General features: G+C 45.6%; 1 protein-coding gene across 5 annotated transcripts in view; it reads left to right on the top strand.

Moving 5' to 3' along the window:
* CFAP20DC (CFAP20 domain containing) overlaps window positions 1-14,923 on the top strand; it is a 438,163-nt gene that overhangs the window by 148,772 nt on the left and 274,468 nt on the right. For all 5 annotated transcript variants that reach the window (XM_075321351.1, XM_075321349.1, XM_075321348.1 and 2 more), the window contains exon 7: window positions 2,243-2,396. In XM_075321351.1, the coding sequence (XP_075177466.1) occupies window positions 2,243-2,396 (154 nt within the window). The remainder of the gene's footprint in view (window positions 1-2,242; window positions 2,397-14,923) is intronic.

Raw genomic sequence — 14,923 nt, 5'->3', positions numbered from 1 at the left:
TCTTCATCCGTTGTTTATCCCCGAAAAAGCAATTCAGAAAGACTAAACTCCAAGAAATATTTCCACAAAACTTTTTTTTTTTTTTTTTTTTTTTTCAGATCAGAAAGCAAGTACGGTAATTAAATGCAAATACTTTCAAACTATTTTGAGACGGCGACACTTTATGTTCTAAACATTTGTCTTGTTAAATAAGTCTGGAGAAAATGCGCGTTTTCCGCTCAGACGCAGTCTGTGCCGGAGCCGAGGGGGAAAGAAAAAAAATCCGCTGATAAAATTATTATTCATAAAGTTGTACCACGGAGGTAGTTATTAATCCGGAATAAAAAGGAATAAATCTATTTAGACCGAGTGTAATTTAAATTAGTGGGGTCTGATGTCACTCGCTACCAAGGTTTAAAAAACAAAAGTACACTTTAATGAACAGTAAATTAAATTGTATCTGAATATGTAGTGCAATTACACGGTCTCCATCAGAGAATAAATAAATCATTCATGCAATATGTGAATGAAAAAGCTTGATCAATTGCTCCAGAAAAAGGGATTAATTGGCTTAAATCTTCATTAGGGCTCGTGGCTGCTGCCGCTCTGTGTGTTTGTCTCTGCAAGACGGGGACGGAGATAAAAGATTCAGCAGAACATTTCTGTGTCTTGCTCAGTGGTGGTCGGGCTCAGCCTTATCACCGCGGCCGTGTCTCTGAGCACTGAACACCTTGTATTTGTGTGTCTTGGTCAGTGGTGGTCGGGCTCAGCCTTATCACCGCGGCCGTGTCTCTGAGCACTAAACACCTTGTATTTGTGTGTCTTGGTCAGTGGTGGTGAGGTTCAGCCTCCTCACCTCGGCCAAGTCTCTGAGCACTGAACACCTTGTACTTGTGTCTTGCTCAGTGGTGGTCGGGCTCAGCCTTATCACCGCGGCCGTGTCTCTGAGCACTGAACACCTTGTATTTGTGTGTCTTGGTCAGTGGTGGTCGGGCTCAGCCTCCTCACCGCGGCCGTGTCTCTGAGCACTAAACACCTTGTATTTGTGTGTCTTGGTCAGTGGTGGTCGGGCTCAGCCTTATCACCGCGGCCGTGTCTCTGAGCACTGAACACCTTGTATTTGTGTGTCTTGGTCAGTGGTGGTCGGGCTCAGCCTTATCACCGCGGCCGTGTCTCTGAGCACTGAACACCTTGTATTTGTGTGTCTTGGTCAGTGGTGGTCGGGCTCAGCCTTATCACCGCGGCCATGTCTCTGAGCACTAAACACCTTGTATTTGTGTGTCTTGGTCAGTGGTGGTCGGGCTCAGCCTCCTCACCTCAGTTGTGTCTCTGAGCACTGAACACCTTGTACTTATGTGTCTTGGTCAGTGGTGGTCAGGTTCAGCCTCCTCACCTCGGCCGTGTCTCTGAGCACTGAACACCTTGTACTTGTGTCTTGCTCAGTGGTGGTCGGGCTCAGCCTTATCACCGCGGCCGTGTCTCTGAGCACTGAACACCTTGTACTTATGTGTCTTGGTCAGTGGTGGTCAGGTTCAGCCTCCTCACCTCGGCCGTGTCTCTGAGCACTGAACACCTTGTACTTCTGTGTCTTGGTCAGTGGTGGTCAGGTTCAGCCTCCTCACCTCGGCCGTGTCTCTGAGCACTGAACACCTTGTACTTGTGTCTTGCTCAGTGGTGATCGGGCTCAGTCTCCTCACCCCAGTCGTGTCTCTGAGCACTGAACACCTTGTCCTTCTGTGTCTTGCTCAGTGGTGGTCAGGTTCAGTCTCCTCACTTCGGCCATGTCTCTGAGCACTGAACACCTTGTACTTCTGTGTCTTGCTCAGTGGTGGTCAGGTTCAGCCTCTTCACCTCAGCTGTGTCTCTGAGCACTGATCACCGTGCACTTCTATGTCTTGCTCAGTGGTGGTTGGGTTCAGCATCCTCAGCTGTGTTTCTGAGCACTGAACACCTTGCACTTCTGGCCTCCATGAAGGCTGCAGTTTTGGAATATGATAATGGCTTCCTGGTGGCTTCACGTTTGAGTCTTCCTAAATCTTTTTTTTTCTTTTGACACACTACAGCTGAAAATGCTGTTTCAACCCCAGTGAGAGCCGTTTAGAGACTGCGAATGTCTCTTCCTGGGGTGCCTGCACACATCGGACACCCCAGGCTTGATGAGCAAAGGAATCTCCAATGTTTGATTCAGAAAGCTGTACTCAATATAAGGCTTGATACCAACCTGCACAATCCATCCTATAATACGATGAATCTTCTCTCGCAGTGGTGCAATCTCTGTATCGATCTTGTGGCTTTCACGAGTGGGATTTTTAGAGGTGCCGTCTTCCAGTCGTTGGACGGTATTACTGTTTCAGCCAACTGTAAACTGAGGAAGATTTATACCATGAAGATAAAGCCCCAGGACACCGGGGAACAAGGTTTGTAAACATGATACCCTCTATAAGTTACCTAACAGAAATGTTCTACAGATGTTCTACAGATGTTCTACAGAAGGTCTACAGAAGGTCTACAGATGTTCTACAGATGTTCTACAGATGTTCTACAGAAGTTCTACAGATGTTCTACAGATGTCCTCATTAGTTTACATGGTAGCATTGCAGGATTTTACCGTTTATAAGATGGTGGTCATGTTTATTGGTCCAGAGGATAAGAAGATTCTTAATATGGAGTTTCCTTTATCAACATAGAAGCAATACTAGATCTCCAATGGCGTTCTTCTCTGATGTACTTGGTGGCTAGTGTCTATACATTGTACTGACCAATATGGCATACATGACACTTTGCATCCTTTGATGGTCCACCATACACTGCAACTTCACGTTCCATAGCGTCATGTATTATGGCATTTAGGGTTGATACGTATGCTTTCACACATGGTGTAACCAGTATATAGAGTCCTATACACATGCTGCAAACATACAGTGCAACAGTGGGTCATGTAATGGAGGTTCACATAACGTGGGGTCAACTAAGAATTTCCAGCACTCACATATAGAAATGTGCCATAGAGGTCCTGAAATTTTTGCATCCCACTTTTCCTGCCCTGTGGATGTCTGCTTGGATACCAGGACTCCGTCTGATGATGATGCATCTCAGCGGTTCACACCGGAAATCTATCAGATTTGCCAAGTTTTCCAACAGTCCAGGAGGTTTCCCCTTTTTCTGTAATTTTATCAATAAGGACCAATTTTCTTAAAGGGGTTGTCCACTACTACTTTGACATTGATTGTCAATTTTTAGGATAGGTCATCCATGTCTGACCAACTGGGATCTGACAATCCGTATCCCCGCCAATCAGCTCTTCCTGGTGCCGGCGGTGTCAGCTGGCAGCCAGAAATGCTTAGGGGTACTTTGCACGTTGCGACATCGCTACTGCGATATCGTCGGGGTCAAATCGAAAGTGGCGCACATCCGGCGCCGGTAACGGCGTCGCAACGTGTAAAGCCTAGATGCGCCGATAAACTATCACAAAAGTGTCGTAAATCGGCGATCTGTGTAGTGTCGGTCATTTCCATAATGGCAGGACGACCGCTGTTATGATGTTGTTCCTCGTTCCTGCGGCAGCACACATCACTGTGTGTGAAACCACAGGAGCAAGGAACATCTCCTACCTGCGTCCTGGCTACAATGAGGAAGGAAGGAGGTGGCCGTGATGTTTACGTCCCGCTCATCTCCGCCCCTCCGCTTCTATTGGCCGCCTGCCGTGTGACGTCGCTATGACGCCGCACGACCCGCCCCCTTAGTAAGGAGGCGGGTCGCCGGCCAGAGCAACGTCGCAGGGCAGGTAAGTGCGTGTGAAGCTGCCGTAGCGATAATGTTCACTATGGCAGCTATCACAAGATATCACATGTGCGACGGGGGCGGGGACTATCGCGCTCGGCATCGCTAGCATCGGCTTGCGATGTCGCATCGTGCAAAGTACCCCTTAGGCCTCTGCCACACTCACGTGAATTTCACGCACGTGCCGAGAGACACGTATTTTCCCTGCGTGTTGTGTGCAGGTAAGTACGTGTCTCTGGTACGTGCGTGACACGTGTGTTCTACGTGTGCTATCCGCGATAGCACACGTAGAATCAGTAATTATTATACTCACCTGGTCCTTCCTGACGTCCGCGGTGCTGTCCGTGGTGCTGATCCTCGGTCTCCAGCCCTCCCGTCTCCCCGCTGCTGCTGCTGCCAGGCAGTGAAGTGAATATTCAATGAGAATAATGAGCGGCGGTCGGCAGCAAGAGGCAGCAGCGGCAGAGACAGGAGGGCTGGAGAAGGTGAGTTAATGTTTTTTTTTTTTTTCACTGACATGTGTGTTTTCTCCGGCGCGTGTCACACGGGACCGCATCCACACTACACCCGTGTGGTGCGGGTGCGGGCCGTGTAACACCCGTGCTGCCGGAGAAAACACTGACATGTCAGCGCTTTGAAAATCGCACACACGTACAAACGCACACGGACACACGTTCCGTGTGGTTTTACGTGTGTGTGCCTGCTACAATAGGGTAGCATTGGTTAAAGTGTCTCCGTGCCGCCGGTACGTGTAAAAAATGACAAACACGTGCCGGCAGCACGGATGTGTGGCACAGGCCTTAGACTTAGAGTTACTTCGTCAACTAATAGCAGCTGCGGCCATGTATTACACATCCACCTCCCATTCTAATCAATAGGAGACAGATGTGCCTTACCCGGCCGCGGCCACTATCAGAAAACGGAGCAGCTCTGGATCTGAGCTTTTCCAGTCACAGGCGTCCACCGGCCCCAAGAACAGAGTGTTGGATCCTGGCCAATCAGACCTTGATGACCTATCCTAATGATTTAAAAGTAGTGGACAACCTCTTTAATATATCCAAAGGCATGTGCACATGGAGTTTTTCGGAGAGGTTTTCTAGCGGAAACTATGTTCACACGACATGTTTTGAACACAGGCAAGCCAAACAAGTTTTTTAAGCAGAAGACTCTGCAGGAAACTCTTGAAGTTTTTTTCTTTCAACATCTTTTGTGTGGTTTTTTTTGATGATTTCCTGAGCATTTTTCTGCCTTTTTTTCAACTGGTGTTTTTGGAAGGTTTTTCCATAGTTTTTGTAAAGTCTTTTTCACTGTTATTCACTTCTTTGAATATTGATTATACTGCCAGTGTTTTTTTTTAAGCAAAAACGATGGCAAAACACTCCCAAAAATGTCAGATCATCTTCTAGGAATCTTTCGAGCTTTCCCATTGACTTACATTATTAAGTATACAGCGTCTTCCAAATGGGAAACCTATTTAACAACTTGGTGCTTTGTAGAGACCTGAATTGGTTCAAAAACATTGAAAACCCCCAACATATGAACAGCGAGTCGATTTTATATAGAATTTGTTATGTTCATTCCTTTGAACGCTTTTTAATAGTTTTTTCAGGCGGTTTCCATCCCACTGAATGAGATGTCATCAGACGCCGAGAGGAAACTCAGAATCCTTCTGAAAGAAGCAAAACTCAAAATCTTGGAATTTCTGCCTAGTTTTTGCTCTGAAAATTCAGCAAAAAGACTCCATGTGCACATAGTCCAATTCAAACTTTTTTAGAGGGTTTCTGCTATGAAAACTTAGCGAAAAATCTTAGTGTGTACATACCCTTTTTAAGTTAAGGCCCCATTACATGCAACGACATCGCTAACGAGATGTCATTGGGGTCACAGAATTCATGACGCACATCCGTTCTCGTTAGTGACGTTGTTGCGTGTGACACGTCCAAATGACCGATAAGGATCAAAAATACTCACCTTATTGTTGATCGTTGACACGTCGTTCTAATCCCAAATATCATCGATGGTGCTGGACGCCGGTTGTTTGTCGTTCCTGAGGCAGCACACATCGCTACGTGTGATACCCCAGGAACGACGAACAACAGCTTACGGCTGCTCTCCGCCCCTCCGCTTCTATTGGCCACCTGCCGTGTGACGTCGCAGTGACGCCGCACGAACCGCCCCCTTAGAAAGAATACAAAAACTTGTGAACGAGGGGGGGTATTTTTCATGTTTTTTTAGATTAAGAATTACTGCACCACAATTGTGAAAAAAGTATACAGTTTTTATTATTACAAAAAATACAAAATACTGTAAATCACATGTGCTTGCAGTTAGTGATTAGACATGCATAGTTAAAATCCAATTAAATGAGACAGAGTAAAGAAGGTCACAGGGAGGAAGACAGGCTACCCCTTAATTTCTGTGCGGGGAACAGGATAGTTAGATTAATTCCAGATGGCCATATAAATAACCAAAGAAACATAGGTATATCCCCTAAAATAGTAGAGTAATGGAGGGCTTATACATGAAAAGTAACCAACAGGATAAGGTCCAAATCAGGGCCTGAACACAATAGTATGTAACACCACCAGCAAGTACATAGCATAATCTCCAAAAAAAAAATAAAAAATTTTTCACAATGGTGGAGATTGGCACCTGAAGGACCTACCTGTGGTATGTATAGCACCCAAGGAGGGGAGTCTGTCAGCCTCACATGTGAACCCGGTCCCAACACGTGTTTCGCAGGTGCTTCAACGGTCTCCCGGTTCGCCGGCCACAGCGACGTAGCTAGGCAGGTAAGTCTGTGTGACGGGTTCTAACGATGTTGTGCGCCACGGGCAAATTGCATAACCGACGGGGGCGGGTGCTTTCACCAGCGACATCGATAGCAATGTCGCTGCGTGTAAAGACCCCTTTGGTCTTTGAGGTGCCGAGTTTCGGGAAACCCTTTTAGGGAACACTTCCTCTTGAGGTACTTTTTGGAAACATTTTTTAATTTCTGGTTTTGACAGTCTATGTAATGACCAGACAGATGCGCCTAGGCTGGCCCTTAGAATTGAGACTCTGCATTGTCCCTTATCTTGGAGGTAGGCTTGATGGTAGCCAGGTCAGAGCCCCCAGCGTGACCCTAACTCCTGTCCAAGCCCTGATCTTTCTCCCCCTCTCCCACACCCTTAAGACGGGCCGGAAACACAGTAACAAAACCCCACAAAAAGACACAGACAAGGGAGAACAGAAACTTGTACACACTGCACTCAAAACAAACAGGAGAGACAATATGTGTTTCGGGAACAACGGAAAAAGGGAAGGAAGTAATGCACAGCAGGGGAACGCTCACACCACTCAAGCGCACCATGGATCACCATTAACAGGTTAACCACCAAGACCGGGATCTCTGGAGCTAAAGCTGAAACTATCATCGGCACATACTGGAAGAAAGCCGTGCTTTAAATAGGGAGGAGACAGCTGCAAGAGGCAATTAGCAACCTGAGCTCTTAGGTCCTGCTCACCAGTCGGCAGGAATTAACTCCAGTAGAGCTGAAGACCAGTGAACCTGAACCAGACAATGCCTGGCTCTGGTTGAACAATCCAGAAGTCTCAGGTTGCTTGTCAGAATCTGTGGTGTGAACAGAGCCTGATGACGCTGTGCCAGCAGGTGTGTGCAGAGCCGAACATCACATGACAGGTTTGAATAGTTTCTCAAGTGTTTTTGGAGAACTGTTTTTTTCCTATAGTGGTTTTTTTTTTTTTGCAGCACTTTGTTTGGACAGCGTCTAATTTGGAGCATTTCCCATCAGGATCTTCTTCAAACGAGCAACATGCACTTTTTTTCACCCACCTGCCATTTTTTAAAAAGCTCAAAAAGACTGAACATATGAGCAGCAAAGTGAATTTTCGAAAGAAAATACTAGGAAGAGTCTTTCAAACTATTCTAAAGGGTGCTTTATGCGCTGCGACATCGCTAGCGATTGCTAGCGATGTCGAGCGCGATAGCACCCGCCCCCGTCGTACGTGTGACATTTGTTGATCGCTGCCGTAGCGAACATTATCGCTACGGCAGCGTCACACGCACATACCTGTGCAGCGACGACGCTGTGACCGCCGAACAATCCCTCCTTCAAGGATGAGGTGCGTTCGACGTCACAGCGGAGTCACTAAGCGGCTGCCCAATAGCAGTGGAGGGACGGAGATGAGCGGCCGTAACATGCCACCCACCTCCTTTCTTCGTCATTGGCGGTGGAGGCAGGTAAGGAGATGGTCGTCGTTCCTGCGGTGCGACACACAGCGATGTGTGATGCCGCAGGAGTGACGTACAACCAGCGGCATTCACCACCACCGATATCATAAAGGAGCGACGTCTCAACAATCAACAATTTTTGACGTTTTTGCGATCGTTGAGCGTCGCTCTTTGGTGTCACACGCTGCGATGTCGCAAACACCGTGACCCCGACGATATATCGTTAGCGATGTTGCAGCATGCAAATGGCCCTTGAGTGTTGTTTAAGCTCCAAAAAAATTAAAAAAAAAACCAACATACCCTAATAACCTAAAAAAGTAAAAGAAACTGACCCCATAGCAAGATATTCACAAGTGGCATTGTCTTCTATTGGACCACCTAGGACTTGTTCTCGAACAGGTCAGTACCACCCAGGTTCACGTCATATGAGCAATGACTCAGTATAAAATAATGAAATAATAATAAAACATAACATGTACATAACACATAACAAATGTGTAAATATATCATCTATATAACTTGTGAAAAATTGAATCACATGCCTACAGACAGATCTACTAAAATAGACCTCCAGAGACGTTTTTCCTTGTGGTGACAAATGTGACAATACGTTCACACTTAATCTGTGATACTTTTATGTTGCTTTAGTTGAGTGAATATAGTTGTGATGTACAGAATACGCCAATAATTATTAGTGATTATAATTAGTGACCAGTCTACAGCTATGTACTAAATGTGGTAGGATCAATAAAGAGACCAAAAGCCTCCGCTCTCACCTAATACTCAGATTATTTGTACCATATGAATTTTTTTATTTATTTTTTTTAAAGCTTAAGTGACCATGCAACAAAAGGTCACTGGATCATATTCCCATGACCCATTACAGAAATCAATCCATAGATGTCAATAAATTTAGAAAGAAAAGACAGATGGAAAAAATATTGAATATGCTTCCTGAAATGTATTTAATACTTGGTACAAAAGTCTTTGTTGGTGATGAAGCTTTCAGACGCGTCCTGTATGGAGACAACTAGTCGCCTGCATTGCTCAGGTGTGATTTTGGCCCATTCTTCCACACGCACACTCCTCACATCCTGCAGATCTCGGCTTCGGCCCACTTTACACGCTGCAATATCGTTACCGATATCGCTAGCGTGGGTACCCACGCCCATCGTTTGTGCGACACAGGCAAATCGCTGCCCGTGGGGCACAAAATCACGCGAACCCATCACACGTACTTACCTGTCTAGCGACGTCGCTGTGACCGGCGAACCGCCTCCTTTCTAAGGGGGCGGTTCGTTCGGCGTCACTAAGCGGCCGCCCAGTCAAAGTGGAGGGGCAAAGATGAGCGGACATAACATCCCGCCCATCTCCTTCCTTCCTCACTGCGGGCGGCCGCAGGTAAGGTGGGGTTCCTTATTCCTGCGGTGTCACATAGCGATGTGTGCTGCCACAGGAACGACGAACTACGTCGCTAGCTCCAGCAGCAACAATAATTGGGAAGAGGGGGCCATGTCACCGATGAGCGATTTTGAACGTTTTTGCGACGATTCAAAATCGCTCATCGGTGTCACACACAACGACATCGCTAAAGCGGCCGGATGTGCGTCACAAATTCCGTGACCCCCAACGAGATCGCTTTAGCGATATCGTAGCGTGTAAAGCCACCCTTCTTCTATGATCTCTGAGCTTTAGTTCCTTCCATACATTTTCTATTGGATTCAGCTCCGGTGATCGGCTCGGCCATTCTAGCAGATTTATTTTCTTTTCCTTGGCTGTGTGTTTAGGATCACTGTCTGCTGAAATGTCCACCATCGTTTCATCTTCATCATCCTGGTAGATGGCAGCAGATTTTTATCATGAAAGTCTCTTTACATTCGTCCATTCATTCCTCCTTCAATAACATACAGTTTGCCAGTGCCGTATGCTGAAAACCAACCAACACCATGATGTTCCCACCTCCACACTTCACTGGTGTTGGTGTTTTTGGGATGATTCACCTTTTTCCCTCCAAACATGGTGTGTCTTATGGCATCCAAAGAGTTCAATTTTGTTCTCATCTGACCAGACCATATTCTTCCAGTATTTACCAGGCTTCTCTAAATGCACGTGAACAAAGTTTTTGTTCAACAATGTAGTCTCGTATATTGATCGTGCATACAAGCCATGAAGGTTGAGTGCATTACTTATTGTTTTCTTTGAAACAATTGTACCTGTTGACTCCAGGTGTTTCTGTAGCTCTCCACAGGTGGTTCTTGGTTCTTGGTCAACTCTTCTGATAATTGTTTTCACTCCTCTGTCTGAAATCTTGCAGGGAACACCTGGTTATGGCTGGTTTATGGTGAAGGGATGCTCTTTCTGCTTCCAGATTATGGCCCAAACAGAGCTCACTGGAACTTTTTTTTTTTTATAAACTCGTTTTATTGAAGGTTAAGTATAACATAGCATCAGAAATCAATATAGCAATTTGTACATGGAGGATAAGATTTGAACATTAGGAGGTGTACACATATCCAATCACAGGTTGTATCCAAAGAAAATGTAATACCATATGGACATAGAGTAGTAATATCGATTGCTGGGAACCGTGTCACACTGCCAGCTTGGAAACTGATACATTCTATAAGATTCCATCGTTCTAGTGTGTATTATATCAGAAAGAAGGATGTAGCTCACTGGAACTTTAAGTAGTTGAGAAGTTCTTCTATAACCAATGCCATCAGCATATTTTGCAAAATAAGGCTGTGATCGTCTTGAGACAGCTCACTGGTTTTACCCATCGCAAGATGTTTCTTGTCTCAGTAATGAGACATCTTTTTATAGACCATCAGTTAATTCAGCTGATATTGTTTTTGACTAAGTGGCAGAAGTACCACTTCCTCTGCTTTACCAACAGCCAGCCTCGGCTTTGCTTCATTGCTTCCTGTTTGCTGCACCTGCTTGTGTTCCGCTGCAACGGCTTCCATTGTTCCATCTAGATTTATCTGCTGCACCAATATCATCCTTCCATTCTGCATAACAGCTGCTCACTTGAACCCAGCAAAAGATGCTTGAAAATTTTAGCTCCGAAGCCTGCAAAATTATAATAGGGAACACCTGGTCATGGCCAGTTTATGGTAAAATGATGTTCTTTCCATTTCCAGATTATGGCCCCAACAGTGCTCACTGGGACCTTCAGTAGTTGAGAAGTTCTTCTGTAACCAATGCCATCAGTATGTTTTGCAAAATAAGGTTGTGAGCATCTTGAGACAGCTCACTGGTTTTACCCATCGTGAGATGTTTCTTGTGTGGCATCTCAGTAATGAGACATCTTTTATAGGCCATCAGTTGAATCAGCTGATATTATTTTTCACTAAGTGGCATAAGTACCACTTCCTCTGCTTTACCGACAGCCAGCCATGCCTCAGTTTTGCCTCATTGCTTCCTATTTGCTGCACCTGCTTCTGTTCTGCTGCAACAGCTCCCATTGTTCCATCTGGATTTATCTGCTGCAACAATATCATCCTTCCATTCTGCATAACAGCTGCTCACTTGAACCCAGCAAAAGATGCTTGAAAATTTTACTTCCAAAGCCTGCAAAATTATAAATGTAGCTCTAGACATTAAAGAAGCTGTGAGATGTTCTCCAATATTTACTTTTCCTATAAAATCAGCATTTATTCGGCATCATTTACACTTCCAAAAGCTACAGAAAGAGACCCTCTGACATTGCGCAGGGTATAATAGTATCAGCCATTTTATGGGAAACAATTTGTACTTTATGCTTAATGGACCCGTAAGAACATTTTGAGAATATATTCTTGTATTACGCCATATACAAGTAGTTTTTATATATCATTTTTGCTTTAATTATAAGAAACACGCCAACCTTCCCAATGAAATTACAACTCCTGCCACGCGTCATTAAATCCGTAAATCCGATCTTCTAAGGAATACCAGATCGCTATCGCTGTGTCTGAAGACGGGAGGTTTAAATATATAAGGGCTATACTTGGTTATCTGAAAAACCCTCAAAATAATTAAATAGAATAGCGGCACCGGAATTAGCAAAACATGTTTTAACTTTTCCTCTGATACATAACACAGTTTCCTTCTTATGGTCCAGTTTGCCGCCTGAGATCACATATTACTGTAATGAGGTTGGTCCCTTATAATCTTTGGACTTCAAGGGCATAGTTAAATAAATTTCCCTTTAATTATAAGCTGTGAAGCCAATGAATCGGATAAAACAACCATTTAAGCGAACCAGATTGCTTTAAGCCATGCAAATCTGCAGCGTTAAAATGAATGCCCACCCTTCAACATTTGGTGCTAATCAAATACTTGATATATATTTGCATTAAAGCTCTTTTTCTCTGATGCAAATCTTTAAATATACCGCATAGATGCAGATTTGAAAGATAAAATTCTTGCTACCTGTTGCAACCACTAGAGGGAGCTTAAGAGCTGAGAGTATAGGCCGCTTTACACGCAATGACATCGCTAACGAGATGTCGTTGCGGTCACGGAATTCGTGACGCACATCTGGCCTCGTTAGCGACGTCGTTGCGTGTTAAACGCAAGAACGACCGTTAACAATCAAAATTACTTACTTAATCGTTGATCATTGACGCGTCGTTCCTTTCCCCATTATCGTTGCTGTTGCAGGACGCAGGTTGTTCGTCGCTCCTGCGGCAGCACACATCGCTGTGTGTGACACCGCAGGAACGAGGAACATCTCCTTACCTGCATCCCGCCGGCAATGAGGAAGGAAGGAGGTGGGCGGGATGTTCGTCCCGCTCATCTCCGCCCCTCTGCTTCTATTGGGCGGCCGCTTAGTGACGCCGTTGTGACGCCGCATGAACCGCCGGCCACAGCAACTTTGCTAGGCAGGTAAGTATGTGTGACGGATGTAAGCGATGTAGTGCACCACGGGTAGCGATTTGCCTGTGACGCACAACCGACCGGGGGCAGGTACGCTCGCTAGCGATATCGATAGCGATATCGCTGCGTGTAAAGTGCCCTTATGTGTAAGCTCCTAAGCGTCTTCTAGTGAGAGCTACATGCAGTGCCATTCTCTGTTATTGCTGCTTTTATTTAGTTCAGACAACCCATTAAAGTAATTAAAGGGGCTGTCCACTACTCGGGCAACCCCCTCTCAATTAGTATGTTTCCCCCTTGTAAAATAATAACACCTATACTCAACTCCTATGCAAGCACTGTTCCAGTGATGGTAGAACTTGCTCCCCCGAGGCTAGCGTGACATTGTCATTTGATCCCTGAGAACAATTAATCTCCCCTCCTTCAAACGTAATTGACATCTGGGCTACGGATGTTTGATTTGTCCAAAGGATGCAACAGCGAAGCAGCCTGTGATTGTTATGTTACACAATTCCTGTGAGCAATGTCATGTGAGCCCCAGGAGAACCAGTGCCGACACAGCTGGAACGGCACCAGAGATGAGTATGTGTTGTTATTTTACAAGGGGGAGACATACTGATTGAGAACTGGTGGTCCAAATAGTGAACAACCCCTTTAATCTGCTTACAATTTAGATTTATTAAATGGCTTGGTGATTAAAAATGGAGATACTGTCACAAGGAGGTTTTTGCAAATAACGACAACTGTCATGGCGGCGTCAGAATCTGTGGAGACTACAGACTCTGGCAATCTGCCTGCTAACTTCTCTGATGTCTGTGATCAGAGTAGGGAGACTCTGGCATCGACCCACAGACTTGTAGTATATAACCAGGCGCTAGAGTTAATCATTTCTGTGCTGCTTTTAATCTCCCTTGATCACATGCTTTTGGGGAGCCAGTCACATATACTCCCCTCCTATATATACTGGGTGGACACTTCAGTTTGTTGATTCTTTGGTCCTGCAGAAGAGGTTCTATACCTCGAAGCGCGTAGACCTATGGAATAAATTAATTATTAGTTAATCATCAATTTTACATTCTTTGGTGACTGCATGGCGTTAACCCCTTCTCCCTTTCTGCTTTGAAGACTCGTCCATGTGGGGCTTCGGCAACCGCCATTATCTATGTGTTATCTCTGCTGGTTGTGACCCTCACAACCACATAAGGTGATTGTATATTAATACACATTGCCCTTTTTATATCTGGTAAGACCCTATCAGCGCTTCTTTTTCCTAGTCTATATATACTGGGTGGACACTTCCATTAATGCCAGCTATAGCTTCTCTATTCTTGTCTGGTGAGGTGTTGTGATCCAGACTTTCTGGTGGTTGTAGTACTTTATTGCTGTGAGAAGTTGTGGTATTAACCCTTGTTGTCCTTTGGTTGCTGCCTTCCTCCTCTTGCTTTTCTCCTTAGTTTCTTACTGTTTGTTCCTGTGAGTTTGCAGGGTGCTTGAAGTTTGTTTTTGCCCTGTCTGTCTTAATCTGTGTTGCCATCAAAATCCTGTCTGTCACGGTTCCGCCTCCCCATCCATATGGCTAGGGGGCGGAGTCTTCTCCCGGGCCTCACTTCCGGAGCTTGGATGCTTTAAATACTCTGGTGAACCAGTGCCGGCAATAAGCTTAGCGCTGCTTTGCCTGTGAGTGCTGGTCCCTGTAAGTGTGATTCTGATCCGTCCCCTCTCTGTGCCCTCGATCTCTGTCTGTGTTCCGTCCCCTAGTTGTTCTGCTATTCCTCTGTCCCACCTCCTTCCTTACCACAATAGCCCTGGTTGTTCCTCCTTCTCCTACCTCCCCACTCGGTTACTTCCTCTGGTACTGACCTCAGCCTGACCTCAACCCTGTCTCTGCTCATTCCTCCTGTCTTCTTTCTCCCCGTACTGTGTATGACCCGGCCTGCCCGACCATCCCCCGCTTCTTCTTTCCGGCTGATGCTCAGCACACTGGGAGTTCCCCTCCTGGCTTATTCAGCTCCTTGTAGTGTATTTCCCTGCAGGACCCCAGCTCCCCCTAGTGGCAGCCAGACACTGGCC

The sequence above is a fragment of the Anomaloglossus baeobatrachus genome, chromosome 8 (assembly GCF_048569485.1).
Source record: "Anomaloglossus baeobatrachus isolate aAnoBae1 chromosome 8, aAnoBae1.hap1, whole genome shotgun sequence".
Classification (NCBI taxonomy): Eukaryota; Metazoa; Chordata; class Amphibia; order Anura; family Aromobatidae; genus Anomaloglossus; species Anomaloglossus baeobatrachus.
Note: the sequence above shows the minus strand (reverse complement) of the source record. Positions and strands in the feature narration are given on the sequence as shown.